Consider the following 27,732-nt stretch of genomic DNA (forward strand, 5'->3'; position numbering starts at 1 on the left):
CCACTTGATTTGGGATTTGTTCTCCCTGTCGTGTTCTGCAGAGCAGGGAGCCAGGAGAAGGCTCCTGTTGTTTGCTGGGTTGTGCTGTGGGGTTTATTCACATTCCATATCCTGCTTCCATGGTTCTGCTCCTGCTTTTCCCTCCAGCGTCTCTGTGCTCTTTGTTTTGCCTTCCTCGCTGGGTTTGCAGCACAAGCCGTGGGTGCTCGGCAGCCTGGGCACCCCTGCTGGGGTTTTTGCCATGTTCTGTGTTTGGGGTAAATGTTCCAAGCCCGGGAGGGGTAGTCCTAATTTTGAAATCCAGACTTTTCAGCTGAGCTCCGCATCTTGAGAGCTTGGGGGCTGGAATTTCTGACTGTGGTTGTCTTGGTCATTAAATATTAAATGAGGCTGTTGCTGCTGGAGGGTTCATCCAAACACCGAAGGCTCTGAGCTGTCAGGGGAAGTGGTCAGGGATGGATATTGGACCGTGCTGAGGATAAGGCCCCAGGAATATGCACAGTATTGGGTGTGGATGATGCTCCTGTGAGTCACTCACTTGGCTGTGGTTGCCTTTAAAAAGGCAGCATTGGCCATGAGCTGTGAGAGCAGAACGGGGGGGTTGGACTTCACACCCCTGTGCATTAACACTGCAGGATGCTGTCAGGAGCCATCAGCTCCATCTTGCCTTGCAAAACCTGCTGCTGGCTGCAGGTTCAGCCTCAGCTGCATTCCAGCTGGGAGCAGGGACACAAATGTGCTGGAGCTGTCGCTTCAAGGGCAGCTCAGGGCTGGAGGCACGGGCAGGAAATCTCTGAGCTCCCAGCCTAAGCTCCCAAATACTGCAATTCTTCCTCCCTCGGATAGAGAGGTGCCCCACGATGGAGGGTCACAGGCAAAGGAGCTCATGGAAATAGGACAGATGCAATTAGAAGAGCCCTGGCCCCGCTGCCTCTCCAGGGCCCTGCTGGGCACTTGCCAGCACCACTCAGGAATACATTTAGGAAGCTCTTCCAGCAGCCACCGCCCAGACGAGATAACAGCATTTCCTCTTCTTCCTGCCATCCCTGATCCCTGGAGTGGCTGCAGGGAGGGGGATGCTGCAGCTCACTCACCAGAGAGGAACAAAAACCAGCCTGTGCTTCCCCAGAATGGGCACAACTCCCTCCTGGATCCTTCCTGGCTCCGTGGCTGCCGGGGGGGTCAGTCCTGGTCAGTCCTGGTCAGCCTGACGCCCTCCTGGACACTGCCTGGAGCCCTTGGACACTGGGCAGGGAGTCCTGGGAGCCTGGAGCAGGGCCAGGAAAGGCAAACCTAATCCTGCTGCATCCATTTAGGGAATGCAGGATTTGTAAATTGTCTCCTTGAGAAACAGCGGGGGAGAAATGTGCAGTTCTGGGGACTCCAGGCTGCAGCTGCAGATGGTTTCCAATTGGGAGAATCCCACTGAACGTGCAGAATCAGGAAAAAGGGGGTTTCTTTTAATTTTCAGTTGATTTAGAGCCTTTAATCTTTGTCAGGGTAGGCAGTGATGCCTCTGGCTTAGTGCCACAATTCCTGTGCCAAGGGCTGCCCAAACCCCCCCAGCAGTCACAGCCCTGCCCGGGGTGGGAAAAATGAAGTTGCTGAGCAAGAAAATATTGGGATTCGTCCAAAGAGGGAAAGCTTGTGAATGAGCAACGTATGAATGCTGCACATTAAATGTGCCCCAGCGCATCTCTGCCCATGTTGGAGAGGAGGCACTGGGATATAATTGGTTCTTGGCTGCAGCAGTAATCCCTTGGGAATAACACAGCTAATTAAAGCCTAGGAACTGGTGACCAGCAGCTTCTCCTCTCTCCCTGGCTGAGGCTGTGCTAATCAGGGGCAGGTAGATCCCAGGAAGTTTTGTGCTAATCAAGGAGGGAAGGATTTGGCTTCAAAACTCAGCGCTTTGTCAAATCCTGAATATCCCAAGGGATGAGCTGGGGGGGATTTTTGGATCCTGCTGGGCAGGAGGGATCGGCTGTGCTGGGCCTGTGTCAGTCCCACCGACCCTTCCCTGGAGTGTGGCCTCTGGCTGCCAAAGATGTGAACTGGGGAGCTGCTTTTTTATCTTTTAAGAGATGTTAAATGTTCCAAATCTTTGGTGGGATGGAGGGAACTGCAGGTGTTCAGCTCCTCTGAGGGCCAGGCCTTGGGACTCACGAGCAGAGTCTGGAATGAGGCCAGGTTGGATGGGGCTTTGGGCAAACTTGTCTCAGGAAGGTGTTTCTGGTCTATGGAAAGTGTTCCTGGTCTCAGCAAGGGGTTCCTGGTCTCAGGAAAATGTTCCTGGTCTATGGAAGGTATTCTTGGTCTCAGGAAGGTGTCTCTGCCCATGGCAAAGCTTTAATGGATGAGCTTTAATGTCCCTTCCAGCCCAAACCATCCTGGCAATCTCTCATTCTAAACCTCAGCCTATCTGCAGCCAAAAGGATTAAAGTCTCTGAGGGGAGAAACAGAGGAGTGAGAACCTCTGCATAAAACAGAGACAAATCCCAGCTCTGGTGTCCAAAAATGGAACCACAAGTGTTATGGAAATTCCAGAGTAAGTTCTTTGTAGGGAGAGACTTAACCCACCTCATGGACAAGACCAACATTCCCTTTATTTCTGTGCAGACACCTCAGGGGAAAGGCCAGGTACTGAAAGGTTTTGTGTTTGGCAGGCAAAGGAAGGAGGAACGAAGGTGGGAGCTGAGGATGGACAAGCCTGGCTGGAAAAGAGGCACATGCTGGTTACCAGGAGGGTGAGTAACTGCTGGAACAGTTGAGCAAGGAACTGTTTGGTTTAAGAGCAATTACATTTAAAAGATTGTGTTCCATAAAACAGTTTTTTTCCTATTAGAGGTTGTAAATCCAACATGTGTGACTCAAAACTCCCTGGCACTCCCTGAGGTGTGGCCAGTGGCACCAGGAGGAGGCACCATTTGTTTTACTGGTGGCAGCTGTGAGGACTGGTTTAGACATAAAAAACCACTTAAAAATCAAAAGCAAGATACATGCACTTGTTCAGGATTTGGACAATGCAAAAGGACTTTCAGGCAATTAACTGGAATTTTGCCTGGAGGAGAACTTGCTGTGGTGGCAGATAACACCTGCCAGAGGTTCTGGTCCAGCTGGAGCGTGGCACTGAGGAGGGAGGGAGGGAGGGAGGGATGACCTGGAGCTTTGAGCCCTCAGTACCAGCATGCTCAATTCCCAGTGACTCTCACACAATCCAATTAAACTCCAAACACTGATCAGCTGCAGTCCTGCTTCCTTTGCCCTTCCCTTCATTGGAAAACTCCAGGTGCACATCAGCCATCCTGCAGGGGAGTTGCACAATGATTTGATGATGTGTTTGCACAGCAGGTAGGAAATTCAAAAGCTTTGTTGTGCTTCTATTTCCCAGAAATCCCCCAGTCTCCAGCTGAGAAGGAATATTTGCAGCTCCCCAGGCCTCCAAGGGGGTGAAGCAGGAGCAGAGTGGAAGGAACAGAAGCCCTGGAGCAGCAGGTTGGAGAAGGCCCCTGGTGTGACTGGGCACAAGAGGCACCCACGGGTGAGTGGGGACAGAAATCCACTGCTCAGAGCAAGGGAATGTTAAAGAATTTCAACATTTAAAAATGTGAAGCATGCAGGGCAGTTCCAAATGGCTCCATTTTGCACATGCAGGGGTGTGCTGGGCTGTTGCAGGAGTGGAAGCAGGGCTGGTGATGCAGGGCTGGTGATGCAGGGCTGGTGATGCAGGGCTGGTGATGCAGGGCTCCCTGCAGCAGCCTGGACACCTTTGCTCTGCAGTGCTCCAGGTTCTAGGGAAGATTTTTAACATTTCTACTAATCCCAAAGCACTGAGCCCTCCCTGCAGAGCTCAGCTCAGGCAGCAGAGGTTTCACAGCTCATCCGACCCCAGGCCCAGCTCTAAACTAAAACTAAACTAAAAATGCAGCAGGACAATGAGAAAAACTGCACAGCTGCAGAGACAAAAATGACATTGAAGCACCAAACCTGCTGTGTTTGGAAAGGCTTTTCCTTTCAGTGAAAGGCTGGAGCTCCTCAAGTTCAGACACAAAGAGACTTCCGGAAATAAATTGGAGATGACACCCAATAGCCAAGGCAGCCACTGCTAATTATTTAATTAAATCATGTACTGAAATGTGCATGGAGACAACTGCAAAATCACCTCCAATGCAAACACTTCAGCACTGATAAAACCCAGGAAAGCAGGAATTATAAAAGGCACCTTCTCCAAAACCTGAATGAACCACCACAACATATAAATATATACATACACATATATTTATATTTATATCACAGCCTGGTTTGGGCTGAATGGAGCCTCAGAGATCATCTCATTCTAGAAACACTTGCAAGTCCTCCAGGTCCATTTACTGTGGATCCCTGCAACATGAATGGATCTCAGACAAGCACATTTCATTTGAAGGTACCTTTACAAGGTGTGCAGATAGAGAGGGAGGCACAAAATGTCACTGTTGCCTTCAGGAAAATCAATACCCAGTAAAGAAACTGCTGGAAGGGTGGCAGGAAGTTCAGTGACAACACCACTGCAAGCAGGGCCAAAAATCCCACTGCTTCCCATGAATGTCCTGCAAGGAGTTATTTAATGCCAAACCCACCCTGGGGAGGGCTCAGCCCAGGCAAGAACCTCACAACCCAAAGAGCAGAAATCCCAAGCCTTTATTACAAGATCCATGATTCCAGGGCAGAGCTGTGGCCAAGGGGGTGCCAGTCCCACCCAGCTGAGGGTGGGGCAGTGCTGCTGCTGGATTTCCCCTTCCCAGGACACCACCAGCCTTTGTTCCAGCCTTTGGATTCCCCTGAGCTGCTGCTGCCAGCCACTGGGTGGACCAAACCAAGGAACTGCCTCTTGGAAAAACCAAACACCTCAAGGGAAGGGGAAAAAAAATATTAAAAAAAAAAATAAAATCACACACTGGACACAGTTATCACTATGAGAAGTTGAATGAGTTGCTTTACATCCACAATGCAAATAATTTCACAAGCTGGGAAATGAGTTTGCTGAGTCTCCCCTTCCCCTGGGGGTGGAGGGTGTTGGTTTGCTGGATCCTGGCATGGGATGTGCAGAGCCACACTGAACCCATGTTATCTGTTGTTGTTGGGGTTTTGAACAAAATTGATGGAGTAGGAGCCAGTTGATGAATCCTGTTTGACCTGGAAGTTCTCTGTTGACAGGCCAAAGGGGCGCAGGACCAAATTGCCCAGATCTTTCAGTTTGCCTGCAATGACATCCCAAGAGAGCAGGTGAGAGCTGAGCACAGGGAAACTCCCATGGACTTACACCCAACTACACAGCCCAGCCCTGCTGATTTATCCATCACAGCTAAATGCTGAGGAAATCTCTGCGTTTTGTTAATATTTATAATATTTCTTAGCAGGAAATAAAAATCATTGTTAAATATCCAGAGAATATGTGAGTTAATAAAGTCCTGTCAGTGTATGGAACTCATGTGATTCCTGACTCTGGGAAATGAATTTTGCTACAGCTGTAAGAGGAGAAGGACAACAAAAGAACATCCTTTTTTGTTTGCTCTTTTCCAAACCCATGAACAGCCCTGACTGCCGTGGGATCCACCCCACAGCTGGAGCAGTGCCCGGGAGAAGCTCCCCAGCACAGCAGGGATTTGGGGCTCTGTGAGAATTCCAGCAGCACATCCCAGCTCACCTTCCTGCTCTCTGCCTCCCCGGGCAGGCTCTGGGGCAGCCACACTGAATTAATTGTTAACGAGGCAGAAGAAAGCCTTGGCTTTTCCGGGCACTCCAGCCCGGAGCTGCTGCTGCTGTCCTGGCACACACAGACCCAGCATTGTAGGGAAGCTCTGGCTCCTCCTCCCACAGCTCCTTTCAGCCCTAAATTAAGGGCTGTAGTGAACTGCAATCCCCTCCTAAAGAAAAGCTCCCTCAGAGCCTGTGCTGGGAGGAAGGAAAAGGCACCACGTGGAGCTGGGACTCAGCTGCAGAGGCTGCCCAGCCTCCAACAGCCCCTGTCCCCAAGCAGGGTCACCCTCTCCTCCCTCTGCCCTTATTCTCACCCATTTTGCTCTTTTCTCTTTCTAACACACCCTGTTTATTTTCCACCTGCACCTCCAGCACATTCAGGTTCTTCACCAAAGCAAATATTCAGAGGTTAAGAAGAAATCAGAACTGTAAAAATCAATTTAGGGCTCAGAAGTCTGTGATTCATTACTCACCTAAACTGCAATTCAACACCCTATTGAAAGAGGCAGATGCAGGAAAAGATTACTCACAATTTACATTAAGATGTAACAGCCAAAATTAATTGCTATTCAGTCTTTCTGGCAACAATTCTGGCTTAGTTGCCGGTGTTAATGTGGGGTTTGGAAGTTGAAAAGCTCCATCTTGCTTGTGTAAAGAATTCTTTTGGAGAAAAGACAAATGTCCTGATGAGGTCTCCTCTCTGTGTAACTTCTTGTGTTACCAACATTTTTAAGCAATGAAAAGAGCAAGGGCAAATCCCTCTCCCTTCCCTAACTGGTAAATGAGGACTGAACTGTAACTGTAATTTGGCTCTGGTTTAATGACTTAAAATCACCTTGTGCAGGGTTGGGGTGTAGCAGCTCAGCTGCAAACACAACATAACTGTCAATATTAAAAAATACCAACCCATAATTCTTTAGGCACAAAGCCTAATAAAGATCTTTGCTGATCTCAGGTAGCTGGAAAAATCCTTTAGGCAGGAAGGCCCAGGTAAGGTGCTCTGGCTTCCAAACTGCTAAAACCATTCTAAAGCTCACACCTTCTCCCCAGAGGAGTGGTGCAAGATATCACAATAATTATAAAAGTCTCTAAACAAGACTGGAAATGGTTGGCTTTAAGGAAAGAAATACAAACTGCCCCAGAAAATGGTCACTGTTCACATCCTCAGTCACTGAGGCTCATGGAAGTACAGAGGGAAAAGTCACTTGGATTTAAGAGCTCCTTCCCAAGGCTGCTCCAAGTCCAGCTCACTTCATCCTGAACAAACTTCAGTGGCAGAGGAGCTGATGAAACCATGGAAATAACTGAAATACAAGTGTCAGCCTTGGAAAAGGGACATCCTCGAGGACACACAGCACAAGTGGGCTTGGCTTGGCCACAAAATGGGATTTTTTGGTGATATCAGCCTCAGCTGTCACATGGCCCACAAGGAAAATCCAGACAGGAATGTGTGCTCTGGGTTATTTACACACAAACACTGCACAAGGGGTTCAGCCTCTGACAGAAATGAGCTGCAGCCCTGGGAAACAGGAAACACACTTGGGAAGGAGGAGGATGCACTCCGTTTATCTGGGTTGGTTTGTACACAGTTCCTGTTTCATGACACTGGGAGATGGTTGGACAACCCAGGGCTTGTTTGAGTTGAAAGAATAAAAGCTCAGCAAAACCAGGACAGGCCAATTCACTGACTGAGGATCAGTTCAATATCCAGAGGAGCCAGAGCACAAATTGGGACATTTTTCCTAATTTCAGTTTAGTGTCAGTGCTCCTGCAGCAGGCCTGGCCTGGAATGATCAGGATGCCTCAGACTTGCTGTCCTGGAGCCCAAAAGTCTGGAATATAACCCAGGCACCTAAACTGCCCTGTGGGAAGGGAGGATTGTCCCCCTGGCACTGTGCAAGCCCAGTCACCCAGCTCCAGTCACAGTGCCACGAGCCAGGTCCATCCTGGCAGTGGGAAATGCCATCAGAAAGGGTGGAAAAGTAGGAACAGCTTCAAACAAATTCACTGGAAAACAAAACAATCCAAAGGAATCTCAGAACCACCACATCCCATCGAGTTTCTCTTCTCCCACTCCTTCCAGAGCTCCCATCTAAGCCTCCCTCCAGGGCTTTCCCCTGACCTCAGACAGAGCTGCACAGTTTCAAATCTTGGGAATTGTTTCCTTCCTCCAGGGGCAGCTCCAGGGCACCACCCCTGCCTCCCTTAGCAGCACCCAGGGAATCCTGGAACACTCAGGAGAAGGAGCTGCCCACAGTCCTGACTTCATGTTGAGGATGTTTTGTAGAAAGCCCTCAGTGTGTGTGACAGCAGAGCTCAGGCAGGGCTGAGCTCATCCCCCTGCCCCAGTGCCACCACCTCAGTGTCACTGCCCCAGAGCTGTGACAATCCTGTCACACACGAGGCTGGCATGAACACAGGTTCTGTGCTGTCCTACCCTGCTCTCCTTGTGTGACATCACTGAGAAGAGATTTCTTTCTCCAGAATCTTTTGGGAGTGGCTCCCAAAAGCCCAGCTCGGTTTTGAAACCCCAACTGCCACATTTAAAGTATTAACACTGTTGAAAGAGATCCCACCTAGTCTGATATCCAGGAAAAAAACAGCAGTGCAGAACTAGGGTTGGATTTACTGTTCCTGTCAAATCCCTTGTGATTAGTGAGGTCTTTTAGAGTTCAGCAAAGATCAGGAATTATTTTCATATTACTTTGTGCTGAAACCCATCCCATGTCCTACCAATGGGCCTGATCCTTCTGGAGATTTTCTGCATTTGTCATTTATTTATAGCCCCATCACCCCTGACCTGCTTTATTTGGGGCTTGCTCTCAGCACAATGGGGGAAGCAGACTCTGATCCTGCAAAGCTCTGCTAGGTCAGAGCAGAACAAAGCCAGAGCAAATCAGAAATGAAATGACAGAAAAACATCAGCATAAGCTGAAATGGTCTCTTCTTCTCAAATATATCAAGAATCAGTGTGAAAGACAGGCTGAGTTTGTTTAACCTGATTTTCTGCAGAGCAGCCAAACACTGCCTTCCCTTCCCACCAAACACTGCCTTAGGAAATGTAATTCCACTCCTGGTGCTATCCCTGGCTAGGTCCAATTCAGCCTCCAACCAAACAGCAATGAAATTCTGAATAAATCAAAGCAAACACAAACACTTGGAGGTCTCTGGGCTGGGAGTGCTACAGAAAGAATCACATTTATTTCTTCAGCCCCCAGATCAAACATCCCCAGTTATTCCAGCTGGGGGAGTTCCTTTAGGTACAGGTTTAGTGAAAGCTCTGGTTCATCCCTTTCAGGGAAATGTTTGCAGGGAGAAAGGGCTGAGCAGTTGGGCTGTGTCAAACCATCTTCCCCAGCTCTTACATAAATCAATATGAAATTGTTTTAGAAGGTTTTCTTTCTTTAAATGGAACTAATGGCCTTTTCTGCATGGGAGAATTCCTTGTCTTCAATTTACTGTAGGTGAAACCAAGCAATTCAGAACTACAAAGAAATCAGGAATTTTGTTTAACACTAAACAAATATTTCTTTTCAGATTTACCTCCTTTAAATTTTATACAACAGATTCTATTAATGCATTTTTTTCCTAGTAAATTGTGAAGGTTTTTATGGAAGTACATGCTACTCACCCAACATTTCTTTCTTTAATTTTTCATTCCTCTCCTCAATTTGCTGTGGTAATCTCTGTGGAGAGAGAGAAAAAGTGGGATCAGATCCTTGCTTTCAATAGTGCTCCCATTTTGGACATCAGCAGTGACAGAGACACAAATCCTGACTTGTGCAGCTCCTACTCCAGACTCTGAACATTGCTAATCCAGAGATTCAGCACTTCCCACTCCAGGAATGTCCTTATGGACACTCATTTTTATCTGGTGTCTGTGATACTTATCCCAAAGTGCAGCTGCTTCTGGGAAATCACTTTATATCTGCCCTAAAATCCCTCAAAAACTGTGTGGAAGCTGAAATTCTCCCAGGAGTTACACACCTGGGAAAACCCAAACCTAACCATTGCTCCCATAAAATGAAACTTTCTGGGAAAGCAGCAATAGAGATGATTTGACCACAAACCATGATAATTCCAAACTGTTTAGTCTGGCATTGAAAAAGTCAAAAATAACCGAGGATTGAAATCAGAACCCCAGCTCTGCACTCCTGAAATACAAACAGTGCTCAAGTATTGGAGCAGGTACCAAATCAGGAATCAAAGAACTATTGTGCATTTCATATTTTAATCCATCATTTAGCGGGGTCATGACATTCCCTAGAGCAGTGTGAGATCATTCCTGTGGGCAGGGAGGAGGAAGATTTGCTCTAACTGTGAATGAAGCCAATTTGCAGATTTTCTTGAGGCATCATTTTCATTACCAGTGAGGGGGAAAAGATCCTGTGACATTTCTGCAAAGCAGAGATTTTACCTTTCAGCCTCTCAGCCTCCTCTGGGTTAGAGCTGTAACCAGGTATGTGCAGTCAGCAGCTGAAGCCTGGGAGGGAGTTTCTTATGAAATTTAGAGATTTATGATAAATATTTGAAAAGTGTAAAATTCTGGCTGTCAGGATTTCCTTAAGAGGTTTTCAAGGAGGGAGTTTTAAGCTTCAGTCTCAATAGTTTTGCTTCTCCCCTCAAATCTGACAAGGACCAGCTCAAGGCAGAACAGACCAAATGCCAGTGCAGGGTAACTTGGGGGCATTTTGTCCAAAGGGCTCTGCCAAGGGAGGGCAGGGAGCAGGAAGGGTGGAACCCCCACCCTCTGCACTGCCCAGGCACAGAAATCAGGAATAAACACTGATCACTCTGAACTGGGCCTGCAGGATGGCCAGAGGAGCAGCAGCACTGCTGGAGATTCCCTTCTGGGGCTGGGCAAGGGCTCCTGTGGGATTCTCAGGGCACAGTCACTGAGAGAAGATCCTGGCTTTGCAGAGGTCCAAGGACAGTGTTTGCACTTGCAGAGGCTCCAAAGAGCCTGAACAGAACCAGCCTGAACAGAACCAGCCACCCCTGAGGCTCTGACTCAGAATCCTGGATTATCCTGAGTGGGGAGAGAGCACCAGGATGATCCAGTCCAGCTCCTGGCCCTGCACAGATCCCCCAGCAATCCCAGCCTGGACATCCCTGGCAGAGGTGTCCAAACCTTCCTGGAGCCCCTGGGGCTGTTCCCATTCCCTGGGGAGCTGTTCCTGGCCCAGGGGAAGCCCCAGCCCAGCTCCAGAGGCAGCAGGGCCTTGATGGGAGCTCAGCTGTTGATGGGATCACCCCTCACCACCAACAGCACTCACACAGTTAAGCAGAATATTTTCTGCCATCGGTGCAACTGATCCAGTCCCCCAGGAAATCATTCCAGGCAAGGTTTCTTGCCTAATATGCCATAAAAGCTGTTCCTAATCTGTCACTTACAACACCACAGTGTGGGGGAAAGGGGGGCAGAATCACTGCTAATGATTTATTTTCTCAAATGGAGACTTAAAACAATTAAGCCTTTCAAAAAGATTTTTGTAACAATATATTCAGAGTAGGTTTAGAGACAAATTTGCAGGTGATGCACATGAGTGTTTTTTCCTTCTAAGGCAGAATCCATTGCAGGTTCACTGGTGTGAAGTTGAACTAAAATAATGATAAATAAATTAGGCCAAAGTTCACTGAAAGGCTTAAGCTTACCATGCAAGCTTCTCTGGCTTGATGAACTGATGGGTCTTTTTCTAGGACTGCCTTATAATCTTCCAGAGCTTCATCTAATTTTTCTGTTTTTTCATAGAGTTCTGCTCTTCTCAGCAAAGCTCTGACATAGTGAGGGTCTAATTCCACAGCTGGAAAACAAAAGCAAAGCCCAGAATTGTACTTGAAACATTTCTCCACCCCTCAAATGAATTCTGAAGCGTGTGTTACATTTGTAAGTTGTCCTTAGAATGTAACTCAGGATCAAGCAGAGGCACAGCTTAAAGCTAAGTCAGAATTCAGAAACAGCTGCCTGGGACAGTCCCATGATCATATTTCATTTAATGTCCACAATCTCTCACAGATGAAAGTGATTTATGATCACAAAGCTTGAAATGTGCAATCCTACCCATGCAGGGATTCTAAGTGATGCTACAGGAACTTTAAGGACCTGCAAGATATTTCGGTTTTTGTGTGTTTAGCAAGTAAGTGGCTATTATTAGATTGCAGCTAAAGTTAAATCTCCCTCCAGACACACACAGCAGGGAAAATCAGCCCTGCCACGCTTATCTCAGTTCAAGTGGAGACAAACTCCAGGAGAATTTCTGGAGCTCTTCTGAATTTAATATCAAACAGTCCAGATTGTGTTGGGAATGCACAAGCAGGGATTTCAGCTCTGTGAGCTGGAGAGGGGCATCTTGACTGAATCTCAGCTTTCCCTCCCCTCACTCCCTTGGCAGGCAGGGCTGTTTGCAGTGGCAGTTCAGACTGAATGCTAAACTCAGCAGTCACCTCCACATGGTAATTCCTCAAGAATTCCTTCATCCATTTTTCACCACAGAAACAGGGAATGTGAAAGATTTACCCACAGAAACAGGGAATGTGAAAGATTTCACCTCAGAAAGAAGGACTATGAGGGATTTTTTTATCACAGAAAGAGATCTGTCCATTTTATAATTCCCAGCCCATTAAAATGGTTCTGGGGACAATTAAATCTTGGATTATCCAGGGAAGTATTGCAGTTTATTTCCTCTGGAAGGACAAAGGCAATGGCACAGTCAGCAAGCTGCAGGTGACTGAATTGCTCTGCTGTGCTCCAGTCCCTGGGGAGCATCAGGCCCTGGCAGCTGAAGTCTCCCTGCTCAAAGCACATCGATTCCCTCTGAGCCACTGCGAAATTCAAGGTGTTTTTCAGAAATCAGCAGCATCAGAGCCAGGCAAAGCCCAGTGAGAGAGGCCAGGGAGGATCTGGTACCTCCAGGAGCCCTTTCAGCAAGCACAGCTCCCATTTCTCTGCAGGCAGGGCTGGCACACAGCCACTGGATTAGTTCTCTGATTGGTAATTTGGATTTTTTTTCCCCAGCTGTCACAGGGAGTTTAACAAACACTCGAGGGTGGGTGAGTGGGTGGAAGCAATAAAGCAAAGCACAGCTGAACTGATTCCACCAGAAGGTGCAGAGAGGGAACTGTGCAGGGCAGGAACAGGGGAACATAAGCCCTGGTGACAAAGCGAAAGCTGTGCAGGAGAAGGACTTGGTAATGCTTTTAACTCTATAAAGCCTCAGAGCTCTTTGGAATCTGGGATTAAACCAGGATTTGGGGGGGATGGCAGGTGGAAGTGGGTTTGAAATCACAGGTGTGGGGAATGGTTTCCACAGAAAAGACTTTCCTCTTAGAAATAAGAACAAACTGCAGCCTTATGGTATAAGAGAATATAAAGTAGATTACTGCAGATAGGAAAGGTTTGACAGACATTTTACAAAATGTGTAATACAAATCAGGTGTTTTCTGTTCAATTCTTTAAAGACCCTTATGCCCAAAATTACAGCTCTGCAGTAAAGGCACTAAATGACACAATTTATGTATAAAAATCTGGCACAAGAGCAGCACAGAGAGGAAAAAAAAAAATACCTTTGGTGCAGTCACTCAGGGCAGCCTCTGTCTTGTCCTAGAGCACAGAACAGTTTTGTTAGATTGAAGTCACATTTCTTCATGTCCCCAGCCCTGGAGGTGCCCAGGGAAGGGCTGGAGGTGGCTCAGGGCAGGGGACAAGGTGGGGATGGGGCACAGCCTGGACTCCATGGTCCTGGAGGCTCTGATCATAATTGCATTTGTGCCAGCCTCAGTCAGCTGTGACATAGAATAAAACCAACACTCACCTGTTTCATTTTTGCAGCAGCTCTGTTTGAGAACAGAACAGCCCTGTCCTTCTGGAAGCAGGCTGGGCAAATCTGCAGAGCCTTGGTGTAGGAGTCTTCTGCCTCTCCATAGTCTGCAGAGCAACAGGAGAAACCCAAACCAAATAATTTATTTCAAATCACTGAACCCCAGGGCTGAGATTCCTTTGGAAACAATTCCCAGTATCCGGTGATATGACACCAGAAATCAGCAGCTGCTCTCAAAGAACATCACTAAGTACATAAATACAATCAATTATTTTAAAATTGACTTAATTCTGCTTACAAAAGCAGAAATGTACTCCTGAGCTGAATGCAACAAGTGCAGCAGGACGTGAATGTAATTCTCATCCCTGAAATGGTTTCCTCTTTGAGCAGAGGTGGAATCCCTTTGGCTGAAGTGTGTAAAGCTGTCACTGCACTGCAGCTGCTCAGAGCTTTGATGGCCACATCACCTTCACCTGACTCAAAAGACCAGAGGGGCTCAGGGATGAGACTCCAGCACTCCAGGCCTGTGGCTCTCCTGGGCTGAGCAGCTCCCTCCTGAAGCCCCCCAGAGATCACTGGATTGTGTTTCCTTAGGGCACAAGGAGGCACCTCCAGCCTCTGCTGCTCCTCAGGGCACACCAACTCCTTGTCTGTGTCCTGCTGACTGAGGGAGGCAGGAACCTGCATTTCCTGCTTTCTCTGGGAATCCTCCTCCCACCAGCAGATTCAATCAAAGGCAGATGTCAAAACCACTTCCCCCCTTCTGTTTGTTCATTAAAATCAATGTATAAAGGGACAAGACAGCTCCAGAGCTCCAAATCGTGCATGAGTTCTAAGCACAACCAACAGCCCAACTCAGAGCCCTGGGGAAGCCTTTTTTGATGAGTAAAAGAAACCCTGGCTCTTGGAAAGCAGTCCAAAATCCATGGGTTTGCATGTAAACACTCAGCTTTCATGGGAATCCAGCTTTAGTATTAAGATCTTTGGGATTTAAACAACTCAGAAGGAGGTCTGATAGCTCTGTCTCTTCTCTAGAGCTGGATGAAATATGAAAGGGGCGATAAAATTCAACAAGGACGGTGTGAGAGCTTCCTCAGGGTTTTCTGCAGCACCACCAGGATGGCTCAGAACTAATGTGAGATTCTGTAACATCCACAGGGTGCTCAGAGATGATCAACCCACCTCCTTTCTTGAAGTGCTCATTTCCTTTCTCCTTCAGCCCCGTGCTCTCCTTTCTTCTTTTCTACAAAAGAAAAGACAATGTCTCAGAGTATTTCACTGAAATGAACAACTAGGTCAGCTGCAGCTCCAAATAAAGTATGGGAGGGAAGCAGAGTAAGACATAACCTGAAGAGTTTTAACTCTGCCAAGATCTGCTTGTAGACCCTGTGACATGAAATCCTTTCTATATCCATGAAACACTGGAGTGTAACAGCGAGGCAATTAAAAAGCTCCACTTCACAGGCACCAGGATGCAGGGAGAGCATCCATGGAGATTTCCATGCTTTAAACCAACACATCAGCCTTTAGCTGGCTGTTTGCTTCTCCTTTCCAACTCCATTTCATTCACTCACCGCAGGTCAACTGTGCAGAATGTATTTTAAATGTAAAGTCTCAAAAGTTTTGCTGGAAATAATTCCACCTCAGCAATTCCAGTTATTGTCAGAGATGCTCAAGGAAAAGGTCCAGGCTGAGAAAGATTTCTGCCCTGAAAGATGTTTTAGGTGAAGTAAGTGCAGCCCCAGAAGCAGGTTCTTTGTCCAGTGAGAACTGCACATGTGAGCAGAGCTGTGTTTTCAACCATGAAACCTTGGCACGAGGGGCTCAGGCTCTCAGCCTGTGACACAGAAAACTCAGGATGTCACCGAACCATCCCTTCAACCTCCTGACACTGCAGACATTCCTGAAACAAAGCAGGGAAACATCACAGAGCTCAGGAGTCGTTCTGTGCTGCAAAACCCATCCTTGGAGCACTGCTTTTTCTCCCAGCACACAAAGCACTTCAATGGAGGTGTCTGTAAATGACAGATCACTGAGCAATTAAAAAGCCAACAGTAGGAAAAGGAGCAGTTTCCTTTCCTGCAGATTGTGTGAATCAAGGATTAATGCAATTATCAATATCACACAGAACATCTCCTTGGAAACAGCTAAATATAGTACAGAGTGTGGAGCGCTGCACCAGCTCCCAGCTATGCCAAGGAGCTGACAAACAGCTCAAAAATCACAGGTTCCTCCTCCTGCTTTTACTGGCCTTGGGAATTGATTCACCTGACCACTGGCACCACCTCCAGAACAGACCAGGCTCACTGGAAGGACACTGAGTCATGACACAAAATTCAACAGTAAAATCTCATCTGAGCCCTTTGATACACGCCCAGACCATCAAATCTGTTCCTATTGCCTGTTAAATAGCTTTTCCAATTCCCACTGCTGCTCACATTTTAAAGAAACCCCACAAGACACAGGGCAGACAAACCATGCCCAGTTATTCAGGAAGTGCCTCTGCTCAGGGAGGGCTGACAAACCCCCCCAAATCCTTCCACAACACCCCAAGGGTCACACTTGGTGCTCTCTAAACATGAACATACAAATTCCACACCTCAGGCTGCATGAAAATCCCAAATTCTCTGTGTAATGCAGAATTCTGCTCTTCAGCACAGGCAATGTGGAACTGCTACACCTCAATTTTCCAGGCAGAAGACAGAAATTCCTTCCTGGACCACACAAAAAAAACCCCATTTTTAAATATTCTGCAGAGCATAAAGAGTGAAAATGATCCCAACACTCGATGGCACTGAACAAAGCAGCCCCATCTCAGCATGGAGCAGGCCTGGGATGAGGATCCTGCTGGAAAGATCTCCACAGCCTGCCCTCAGTGAGGGGAAGGGCTGCCTGAAACACAAACCCCACTGACTTCATTGCTCATGACCTATTTAGAAGTGGCCTTTCAGTGCCATGAGCACTCTCTGCTGCACAGGGTTCAGTTACAGCTCCACAAGAATGAAAGGATTTTTATTATGAACACAACTACAGCGTGCTCACACCAGTGCTGAGCCAGAAACCCTGGAATTGAGGGATGCTGGATGAGATTTGACCTGTATCATCGATATTTTGTTTCATTTTATCCAAATTATTAAAAAATATTATGTGTTTACCCTAATTATGCATTAAATGCTAACATAGAAAGAGATTTGCAGCAAGAAAGCCTCAGCTTTATATTAAAAAAAGAAATAAAAGGAAAACCAACAAAGCAGCACTTTGAAGAGCTCTGTGTATGATTTTGTGATTTATTCAGCTCCCTGCAAAGCAGCAATGGTTCAAAACTTGCATTTCTGTGAGAGCCTGACCAACATTTTCAACATATCCCTGCTTGATGGGTTTCACTTCCAAACTGAGTGTCCAAAGTATTTTTACAAAGGTGAAGTCTGTGGGTACCTCCTGCACATCAATGGATTTGCATTTCAGGTGTGACTGACCAAGAAGCAACATCTAAAAGCCAATTCCTCTGGCTTTTCCACAAGATGTAAAAGCATGAAAAATGGATGAGCCCCTCACACGCTAAAGGCAGTGCCCTGCAAAGCAGGCTGGGTGGGAAATAAATCCATTATTTATTCCTCCATCCAGACATTCCTGTAACAGAAATTCCTAACACAGAAAGACAACTCTCACAATTTCCATTTCAGCTGGGCTGCTCCAGGAGAGGCTGGGAGGACCTGTTCAAATCCAGGGCAAAAGGGCAGCCTGAATCCTGGAATCCCAGGAAAAGCCATCCTGGCCTGCTCCTGGAGCCAGCCACAACTCCCCAGTTTACCATTTTCTGCTCTTTGATGGCAGCAAAATATAAAGGTTTGGGTTTTTTTGTGAATTTTAGTAATGCAAAGATAACAAATTCCATGGCAGGCTGATTGTGATGTGGTTTAAATAGTTTTTGAAGTTCAGAAGAAATATCTGAATGTAACCGGTGATTATTCTTACAGGATCTGATTAGAAATGTTTAAATTTGGGTACTGAATTCCAATCCCATACTCAGAAAAAAATCAGTATTTAACCCAAACCTGCCTGGCAAAGGCAGGGCTGCTGGAGATGATCTCGAGTCATGACAAGGGACAGCTTGGCCTCGTGACAATAAAGGACAAACCTAAATCACACACAGCCCCTGCACCTCAGCTGCTCTGCCAAAACACTCAGGGTTAACAAGAAAAACACGATATGAAACAGAATTTTATAGAATTTATTTATAACTATTTAATTATAAATAAATTTTATTTGGATATTAAATGTAATTTTTAGAATTATAAAAGCATTACTCTGCTATTAGAGAAGACAGCAGCCTAAATATTCCCTGTTTCCTTGGGAAGTGAGCAACACAACAGAAATGAAATCCTTGAACTGTGGGAGCTGAAGGAACAACACCCTCAGTTTGTGACATTGGTATTCAACATTCCCAACATTTCCTCTGGCTGCTCCTGTGCTTGGATTGATCCCTGGATTTCCCTTTGCTGGGAACTGTTCCTGGCTCCAGTTCTGGAGACTCCACTTCCACTGGACCTGCCCCTCACAGTCCCCTGGGAAGGTCCCCAAAACCAGGGAAATCCAAATTCCTGGACTTCAGAGGGGGCACAGAAAAGGGAATTTTAAACAGATCAGGAATGCATTTTTCACCTTCCAGTCCCACTTCTCAGTCATTTATTAGCAGTTGTCTGCTTCCCCCTGCAGTTTTGGGAAGCTACTGCTCTATCCTGCATCCAAGGGTTTGGATTTCAGTTTAAGGTTGGAGTCACCCCCAAACCCCCTTTTTTAAATCTTGAAAACACCCCAAGCTGCACTTGGGAGGCTGCAGGGCAATGGCAGGGATAGACCTGGCCTGTCCCTGCTCCCTGGGATTCCATGGAAAACCAAATCACCAAATCCCACAAAACTGGAAGCAGCGCTGCCAGACACGGGGAAGGAAGGGGGTCACAGCCCTCGCTGCCAGCTCCAGTTAAGCCCAGCCTAAGTGTGCCTGGTCCTGAGTGACAACAGTGCCAGTCATCCCTCCTGCTCCAAGGAGCAGCCTCAGGCAGGGGAGAGGAGCTGCCCAGAAATCCATCAGCACAAGAGGAAAAGGATGGAGCTGACAGGAGCAGGCTCTGCCAGAGAAATGCACAACTGAGCACAAGACTCAAATCAGACAGCAGCACTCAAAGGGACAGGAAGGGAGATTTTTCCTTCTTCCTACTAAATTGTCACTCAGCAAATGAGTTTTGTTTGTTTAAAACTCAAAGAATTATAAATCACACAGGGAGATTATAATTCCAGCTTTTATTCAAATTGTGACCAGCTCTTGCAATTAATGACTCCAGCAGATACAGATTTACTGCTCAAATGTTCTTCTCCAGGCTTTAACTCAGAAATGTAACAGGATGTTTTATTCTATACAGAAGCTTCCCTTTATGGAAAACAATGGGATCAACCCAAAGGCAAAGGGAGGAAAGGAAGGGTGAGGAGGGGGCAGCTTAAAGGAAATGTCTTCACTAAGCCAATGTTCTCTAAGATATCCCAGAGCCTGCAGAAAACAGGGCCATTAAAAAAAAGGAAATTTTACTGTTTAGCCCAGCAAGACTCTCAGGCATCACTCAAAAATCCTATTTTTTAAAATCCTAAAGTTCTACCACATTCTTACAGAGCTGCTCACAAGACACTCAAGAATCTTCTCTTGCTTGTCTTGCTGACACATTTCCTGCTGTCAGAACAGGAATTGTGATTCCAGCCAGCTGGAGGTTCAGGGCACATGGAAAGGTCAGAGAAGGAACTGCTCAGGAGGAATATTGGGTATTTATTCTTGTGTCTTACAGAACACAGGGTTTGATATCCCAAATTGGAGCTCCCCAGGCCAGGTGCTGGGACAGAACAGCATCTGCCACCGTGGAGGAGCTGAGGGATTGGGAGTCCTGCACTGGATAAACTCCTCATTAAAGGGTGTTCCTGAGAGCAGGGCTGGGGAGGCTGAACAATGACCCTGGAACAGCTGCTGGGTGTCCTGGGATTAATTCTGCAGAGCAGCCCCGTGTCAAAGCCATCACTGTCACTGACAGCCAGCCAGAAAAATCTGCTTGGAATGCATCAAAAGCAATTTACTGCTCAGTGCCCCTGCTGAGGCAGCAGCAGCAGCCTTGTGAAACAACAACCAAACCCCGTAAAGGTGAATTTCAATCCTTCAGAAGCTCAGAGGTGCAAGCCCAGGCAAGGCACCAGGCTCTGTTTTTAACAACACTTCTTACAGGTTTGTGTCTTAATATCCCTGCAAGTTCTTATTTTGCTTCTCTGTGCAGAGAACATTTCTCAGGGTATCCCTGCTGTCTCCCTGGAAGGAATTCCTGCTGCTTAACATTAGAAATCTCACTGTATGGGGCTCTTGAAGTGTAATTAGAGAAAACACACAATCACTCACTGCCTCCTTCCCTCTGAGCTCTGCAGCAGCCTCTGCTCAGGTGAGTGTTTCTGCTCTGGAATGTTGGAACCTGCACAGAAATACCCAGAGCCAGGACCAGAATCTGCCTTTGCATCTCCAGAATAAAGGAGATCTCTTCCTACAGCCCATTACTGGAGAACATGGCTCCACAGAGCCCGTTTATTTCAGCTCTTCAACACAACAATGGGCTTTGGTTACAAAAACCCCGACCTAGGAAGGAGCAGCTCCATAAATCTGACTGGAGCAGGGCTCACATCCAGCTCTCCTTGTGCCCCAAGTCCAGGTTTATGGCTGGTGCTGCAGCTCATGGTTGGGAGTTTTTGTTATTTAGACAAGCAGCCAAATCAAGTCCATCTCCCCAGGAGCCAGCCCCAGGCTCCTGTTTCAGGTCTGTTTTAACCAGCACTGCCCTGGACCTGAAGGTACAGCTTGATTTTCCTGGGAACCACCACCCTCAGTGCTCCACTCACCCCGAGATGTGCCAGCATGGGCTCACAATAACCCAGCAAGGACTGCTGAGAGGCTGCTCCCCACCTCAGCAGCCAAAAACCACTTCTGACTATTTCTGTCTCATTTGCTGCAGCTGCACGTTGCCCTTCTCAAAAAAAAAAACCCTTTTTGAGTCATTAGGAGGAGGCTTAAAAGGTTTAAAAAGCTCTGAGTAAATGAATGTACAGCACTGTTTTCAGACTGGGACTGCAGGACTTTTTCTTAAAAGCTGCAGCATTTAACAGAACCTTTTATAAACAGAATATACAAAATGTGTCACTTCTAAAAATAAATTCATGGGCATCAGTAGCAAGTTCAAGGAGGAGAGTTGGAGCAGCAATTGAGGAGTGACCTGTCCAGGGGGGGGATCATGGAAAGGGCCACTCCAGTGGCTGTAACAATTGTCTGAGCTCCTAATTCTGCTCTGCATTCAGAGTTCTGCAGCTCTGCTTGCATGAGATACCAACAATATTTTGCTAGAGAAAAAAAAAACCCTACATTTGAAAACCTGCAACATTCAGAAATCTCTCCATGGAACATAAAAAATGATCCAGAACTGGTGGTGCTGGTGAGAGACAGAATCCCTCAGTTTGGGTAGCTGAAATCACAAACCACACTCTGAAGGGCAGAATTGCTCAACACCACTGGAAATAAACCTGCAGAAAGATGAGAGCTGCAGCTGCCTCCAGCCTTTCTCTGAGGAAACCTTCCCAGTTTGTTATTTTGCACTCCTGTAGCCCCTTTCAGTGGAGCTCCACAAAGCTGAGTGCCAAGATTCAACATTCCCAATTATTTTGGTCATTTGACAGCAGGCAAAGCTCCATGTGCAAAATGAGATGATTATCTAAAAATACACCCAAAGCAAGAACAGCACGAAAATTAACACAGCCAATTGCCAGGCTTGATGCTCCTTTTAGAGTTTAGTTCTTGAACGATTTCCCCCCAGTTTTTAGCAGTTTTTCTCTGAAGCTCTCCAGTCCCAGGCTGGTGCTGCAGCCCCAGAGTGACTCATGATGACAGTGCTCCTTACTGAACAGGAATAAACACAAGGAATAAAAAGGGACTGTTCACTCAGACTGGAAAAATCCCAAGGGCAATGAAATGATTTTTGTGTGTGAGGAGGTCAAGGAAGGTGATTTTTGCCCTCTGCTCAGAGATGCATTTGGAGAATGGCCTGTTTTGGGCAAAACCCCCAAATCAAACTCCCTCCTACACTGAATTCCCAGAGGAGTCCTGGGGAGGCCCCCAAGATACTCAGGACTCTGCAATAAAGGAAACTCTAATTAAACACAGGACAAAAGTTTCCAGGATAGTTCAACAGCTGTGCCAGAGATCTCCCTGGCTCTGGACTAAAATCCTCCAAAGGATGCACCACAACACCTCCTGACATTGCCACCCCCCTATTCTTCATTATTAAATTACAATTGGCAGCATCTTTCTGCCCATTTAGAGCCAAAACTGAGACACAGATCCCGAGGTCCAGGTCCAGCAGAGACCAGAATTACTTTTAGTCTCAGTCCTACTTCAAGGAGACTCTATCCCATGTTGTCCCTCCCCAGTATTGCTTTATCCACCTCAAGGAACTTCTATTTTAACACAAACTGAATTTTTCTCTTCCCTGCTGCAGGATGAGTTTGTCCAGTGTGACAGCACTGAAAGCAAACAATCCCACTTAATGTGCTTTTGTCTGATTAAAATCCAAATAATCCACAGGGATCTATCCAAATTGAATCCCAACTCCCTGGATTCCCTAAACCAACCTTTCAGGAAAATGACCCTGAAATCTGCTGAACTTTGGAGAAGCACCTTGCAGGCACCCAGGGGGAAGCAATGGATGCACAGACAGCAAACAACAGGGAGAGTTTTATTGCCTGTAACCCCTGAGTCACAGCCACCTCTCTCTCTGCCCAAAGCACACAAAAGCTGCCCTGAGGATTCAGAGCAGCAAGGAAAGCCACGACCACTGGGTAGCTAAAAGAAGGAATTTAGAGCAGTAAAAGCAGACACACAGGGGCTTTAGAGGTGCCTCTGTGTCAGCCCCAGAGCATCCCAGGCACTGGCTGCACACTGATCATGTCACACCCAACACTGCTGCTTTGCATTACCTGTTTCTCCTCCTCTGGCATATCTTTCTCTAGCTCTAGCAAGTATTCTTCATCTAGTTCTGTCTGCTTCCTCGAGCTACTCCCGTCATCCTCAACATTCCCTTCATCATCCAGCACAGGTCCTTTGGCCTCAAAGGAGTCGTGACAGTCATGGAAACACTCCTCAGTGGGATCCTGGCCTGGGGAAGGGGCACAGCCACTTCCAGAGCTCTGGGGGTGCTGGGCATCTCTGGGGCCAGTCCCTGCAGGCTTCTGCTCTGAGAGCTTCAGGTGATTCAGTAACTCCTCAGGCGGATTGGCATCTTTAAATTCTTCCATGCTGGACCTGGGAGGGGATGGTGGAAATGAGAAAGGAGCGACACTCAATCACCATTGATTAGTCAGCAAACAAATCCCAGGGTGGCTGAGGCTGGAAGGGACCACGGGGGGTCTCTGGTGCCACCTCCTGCACTCCCCAGGACAGGGCTGTGTCCAGGCAGCTCTGCAGCAGCGCCAGGGAGGAGACCCAGCCCCACTCCGGGCTCTGGGAATTGCTCCTGGGCAGGGGGAATTGCTGGGCTCCGTCCCTGTGACTGCTCTGCAGCCGCTGCAGGGCCCGGGCCCTGCTCTGCCCCCCTCTCCTCGTATCTATACACGTCTAAATGTACTTAATTACTTTATTTATTTTATCCGCATTTACAAATCTTTCAAGTGCTCTTGACACCCCGAAGGGAAACTCGGATCTCTCGCGGCGAGAGCAACTTCCCCTGGTTCCATGCCCCGTGCCCGGGGCCCTGCGCCCATGAGCACGGGAATTGCCGAGCTCAGATCCCCGGGAGCAGCCGGGCACAGCCCCGGGGGATCGAGCCCGGGGACCGAGCCCAAACACCGCCCCCGGCCCGGCACGGCCCGGCTGGCCCCGCGCGGCCCCTCCAGCCCCGCCACGACCCCCGGGACGCCAGACCCGGTCCGCGGGGCCCGCCCCGCGCTGCCCGGAGCTGAGGGGATGCTCCTGACCGAGGCCATCGCCCCCGACCCCGCCGGGCCCCGCCGGGCCCCCCGAGCCCTGGGCCCGCACTCACCTGCGCCAGCCGCACTTCCGGCTTCCGGCTTCCGGCACGCCCCCGGCACGTGGGGGCCGCTTCCGGCATCGGCAGCCAATGGGCGAGGGGGCGGGCGCGGGGCATGCCGGGGACTGTAGTTCCCTGCTGTGAGGGCAGGGAGCGCAGGTGAGGGCAGGTGAGGGCAGAGGAAGAAAGCCAAGAAGAGCTGAGGGCAGATAAGGGCAGGTGCCTCGTGCCGCCAGTGGCCTCTTTCACCCCAGGGCTGCTCTGCCATAAATAATACATTTTTTTAATAATAAATAATTTCTCTCCATGTTTGTTGTCGGCTCCTTCAGGCCCTGTGAGGCCACAGTTGTGTCACCTCAAAGCTTCTCCTGTCCAGGCTGAACAATCCCAGCTCTCCCAGCCTTTCCTCCCAGCAGAGCTGCTCCATCCCTCTGAGCCTCCTCTGGACTGTCTCCAGCAGCTCCAGCAGCTCCCTGTGCTGGCCCCAGGCTGGGGCAGCTCTGCAGGTGAGGTCTCACCTGAGCAGGGCACAGGGACACAATCCCAGCCCCTTCCCTGCTGCCCACGCTGGGGGATCAGCCCAGGGCACAGGGGGTCATTTTCCACGTGCACCTCTCTCTCTCCATCTCGGCATCCCCAGTCTGGACCGACCCCAGGAATTCCCTCTGATCCAGGTGTGGCACCAGCTCTTGGCTGTGTCAAACCCCCTCAGGTTCCCAGGACCTGCTTCTCCCATTTCATGGTTCTACAGCTCAGGAATATGTGGGTTTTCCCCTGGAACTTTGGGATGATCCTCCTCTTGTTCAGCCTCACACCCCATTCTGGCTTCATACAACAATAAAGGTGTTAAAGTATTTCAAATCTGAGCTCAAGAGGAGGCTTGAATTGTGCCGGGGATGGACCGACACCCTCGGGTTCAAACAGCCAGAGACTCGGGAGAACTTGAGTTGTTCTTTAGAAACTCCCAAACACTGCTGCTTACAGCAGAAGATTCAACAGGTGACAATTTGAGTTGAGAAAACCCAGCAATCCGGAAAATACCTTCTCATTATTTATTATAATTATTGAACGCAGGATATCCAAGAAGTGTCACTGTTTAAAAGGCTGGATTTGTGTCGAGGGGATTCCAGCGGCTCGGAGGATTTGCGGCTCTCCCCGGCCACAGAAATCCCATAGGTGGCGATGTTGGATTTTCCAAGCGAATCCCGTTTCTTTTCCGTGTGAAACTGGTGAGGTTTGGGAAGGCAAGGCTGGAGCTCTGGACAAATATTGCACAACTACCTCAGGCTCCAGGCCATATGTTAAATTTACTTCTCGGGACAGCTTTTTTGATCTTCACAGTGAAGAAACCAAAGCTCAACAAATCAAGCAAATGAAAAATAATTTCCATTTTTTCTGAAGGTCACAGAAAGTTCAGGCTCTTCACCAGAATTAAACATTTGCACACAAGTCTCAGTGGAATCAAATGATTGTGCTTCCCAAAGAACATTTTGAAAGGAAATTGTGAAATAGGCAATTAAAGGCTTTTTAATCACAGCTATAAATTAAAGTTTTACTACATCCGCTTTTTAGGCTGACTAAAGCAGTGATGGATTCTTATTAATTTTGAATATCCATTCTCTTTTTCTCTGTGTCTTGGCTGGAGTGCTGTAAGGATTATGGGAATTGCCAGACAGGGAGCACGTTCTTCACAGCTCGAGCCAATGTATTTTGTCACGAGAAATTCCCAGTAACAGCCCCAGGTTTCCTTTCCCTGTCTCCTTCCACTCATGGGGAAATGGAGTTTTAGCTATTCTGAGAAAAAGCCAGGTCACAGATTACAACTGAGTAAAAATGTAATGTCATTTTCTGTTTTAAGCCAGGCAGGAGAGCAGAGGGGTGCAGGGGGACCTGTCCCTGTCCCAGTGACATAAATTGACACCACAGCCCTGCTTTTCTCCACAGGGACACTCAGTTTATCCCCTCACTTTGGTTCCAACCCAAGCACACAGGTTGTCCTGGCATGGTTAAATCTGATGATGGAATTTCAACCTTTCAGTCCCCCAAAAAAATCACAGTGGGCAGGAACATTTCTGGGTTGCGTTGACATAAACCCAGCGTGATGTGGGTTCACATTCTGAAGGGTTTCTGCCCTCCCCAGGTGCAGGTGGTGTTTGTGTGACACATGTCCTGCCCTCTGGAATGTGTGAGCCAGGGAGGAGCTGGGAAGAAGGTGAGCAGATCTCTTGTGGAGTGAATCAAACCAGAATTCAGTGTATTCCCGGTGGGATGAGCTGGTTAGATGTGGGATAAGCAGTGCTGGATGTGAGCACACCGATAATTCCATCCCATAACTGCTGTGATTATCTCCTGTGCCGGGCAATTTTCTGCTCATTTGTCTGAGGTGAAAGTCAAGCACACAAACTCAGAGCACAGAGCTCAGCTGATGAATAGAAAGTTGCTATTTTGACATTTTGCAGCCTGGATCTGTACTTTCTAATACCTCTCCTCTCCCCATCACATTTGTAAAGATAATGGGAAGCTGCATTTCCAAAGAGCAAAGGATGCAGGATGCTCTCCAGCCTCAGCCTCATTCAGCTGGATTGATTTTACCATAACTCTTCTCACAAATAAGCAGCACTTTTGTGAGAGCTGAGTGTGCTGAAGCCTGATGGGTTTAATTTCTGTACAGCTGGGCTGTGACACAGCTCAATGAGCCATTCCAGCTGTGCCTCTCCACTGGGTGGCTCTGGACCAGCCCCTCCTCAGGGATGAAGCTCCACACAGCAGCTTAACCTGGGAAAATTCAGTGTTTTATCAACACCTTGGGTGCTAAATGGCAGCAATTCGTTTTGAGAGGTGAATCTGTTTGCCCACAGAGTGGGTTCATCAGGAAGTCTGTGAATGAGCATGAAAAAGATGCCACCACGTGCCACTGCAAGTTCTGCTTGGCAAATTCATTTTGGCCGTAATAAAAAAATTGGCTTGTCCCACAAGGCCTTATGACCGTGCCCTGGCCCAAATAGTTTTTCCTTTAAAGGAAAACTTTGCATCAAATGAAGGATTGACATAAGGAAGAGGGTGATTTGTGCACCCTCCTTTGGGCTGGCTTTGCCTGGTGGAGGTTGTAAAAGATTCCAGTGGGGAAAATGAAGATATTCAGAAAAGATCTCATCTGGACAAGTCAGGTGGCCTTGCAAAAGTTTCATATTTTAAGGTGGCATATCAGACTTTCTCCTGTGTAATCTTTGTAGTCCCTTCTTCAGATCCATGTGGAGTTTTTTCCCATTTTATAGAATTTTTATTACCTGTACCTGTGTTGAGGCTGTGACTGGAGGTGAAGCTGCTGTTGTTTGACTCTTCTTATCCGAGAGGCAAAGGAGAAGCCTCTCAATGTGCAGACTCTTTCCAAGAGTGCTCAAGGAACCAGGGCTGGGGTTTGGCTCTCCAGTGCTCACTGCTGTTTTGGAAGGTATTTGGAGGGATTTAGCAGTGTTGTTTTTAGAAATCAGATCCTCTGGCAGCCTGGATGTCTGCAGGACACTCACTGGAGTGCTGATATGGAGATTCTGAGCTAACAGCACTGCTGGAATTTTCCAGCTTTCTAAGAGATCCCAGTGAAAGAACTCCTTTATCTAATTCCTGATGGAGGAGTTATGTGTGCTGGTGATGAGGGAAGCAACTGCATCCCAGGAGCCACAATGGCAAATTTAGTGGCCAGGAGTGTTTTATTTTGTAGTGAGAATCCTGATGAGGGATCTCGGCTGAATTCCAGCCCTACAGGAACAGGAGCAAGTGTTTCAATTGTTGAGAAATTACTTTAATCATTGTTTTCCATCTCTAAAGTGCCAGTGTACAGCGATGTAGGGAACAATCGGGAATTATGGGCAGAGCCAGGGACAGCCTGGAGAGGAATGACCTCAATGCATTCCTCATCCATCCATCCATCCATCATCCATCATCCATCATCCATCCATCCATCATCCATCCATCCATCCATCATCCATTCATCCATCCATCATCCATCCATCCATCCATCCATCCATCCATCCATCCATCCATCCATCATCCATCCATCCATCATCCATCCATCCATCCATCATCCA

General features: G+C 47.7%; 2 protein-coding genes across 3 annotated transcripts in view; one reads left to right on the forward strand and one right to left on the reverse strand.

Moving 5' to 3' along the window:
• PWWP2A (PWWP domain containing 2A) overlaps positions 1–4,520 on the forward strand; it is a 32,128-nt gene extending 27,608 nt beyond the window's left edge. The window contains exons 3-4 of one of the 2 annotated variants that reach the window (XM_058849209.1): positions 2,667–2,747; positions 3,392–4,520. In XM_058849209.1, coding sequence (XP_058705192.1) covers positions 2,667–2,698 — 32 coding nt within the window. In that variant the 3' untranslated portion in view covers positions 2,699–2,747; positions 3,392–4,520. Of the gene's footprint in view, positions 1–2,666 lie in introns of both variants that reach the window. The other variant, XM_058849206.1, reaches the window with a different exon arrangement.
• A 138-nt stretch (positions 4,521–4,658) lies between these two features.
• On the reverse strand, positions 4,659–23,719 carry TTC1 (tetratricopeptide repeat domain 1). The gene is made up of 8 exons (XM_058849218.1): positions 23,660–23,719; positions 22,599–22,923; positions 14,736–14,796; positions 13,548–13,660; positions 13,300–13,336; positions 11,392–11,540; positions 9,368–9,422; positions 4,659–5,237 (listed from the first exon to the last, which is right to left on the reverse strand). The coding sequence occupies exons 2-8, from the start codon at positions 22,914–22,916 to the stop codon at positions 5,104–5,106; spliced, it is 867 nt and encodes a 288-aa protein (XP_058705201.1). The 5' UTR covers positions 22,917–22,923; positions 23,660–23,719; the 3' UTR covers positions 4,659–5,103.
• Positions 23,720–27,732: the final 4,013 nt, after the last annotated feature.

This window comes from Poecile atricapillus, chromosome 13 (assembly GCF_030490865.1).
Source record: "Poecile atricapillus isolate bPoeAtr1 chromosome 13, bPoeAtr1.hap1, whole genome shotgun sequence".
Lineage (NCBI taxonomy): Eukaryota > Metazoa > Chordata > Aves > Passeriformes > Paridae > Poecile > Poecile atricapillus.

Excerpts from the sequence above, each read along its gene's own strand:
- TTC1 (XM_058849218.1), bottom strand. The coding sequence starts at position 22,916 with ATGGAAGAATTTAAAGATGCCAATCCGCCTGAGGAGTTACTGAATCAC. Across the intron at positions 13,337-13,547 it reads CTGCTGCAAAAATGAAACAG|GACAAGACAGAGGCTGCCCT; the intron begins GTGAGTGTTGGT and ends TCTGTGCTCTAG. Across the intron at positions 5,238-9,367 it reads ATTAAAGAAAGAAATGTTGG|GCAAACTGAAAGATCTGGGC; the intron begins GTGAGTAGCATG and ends ATGTCATTGCAG.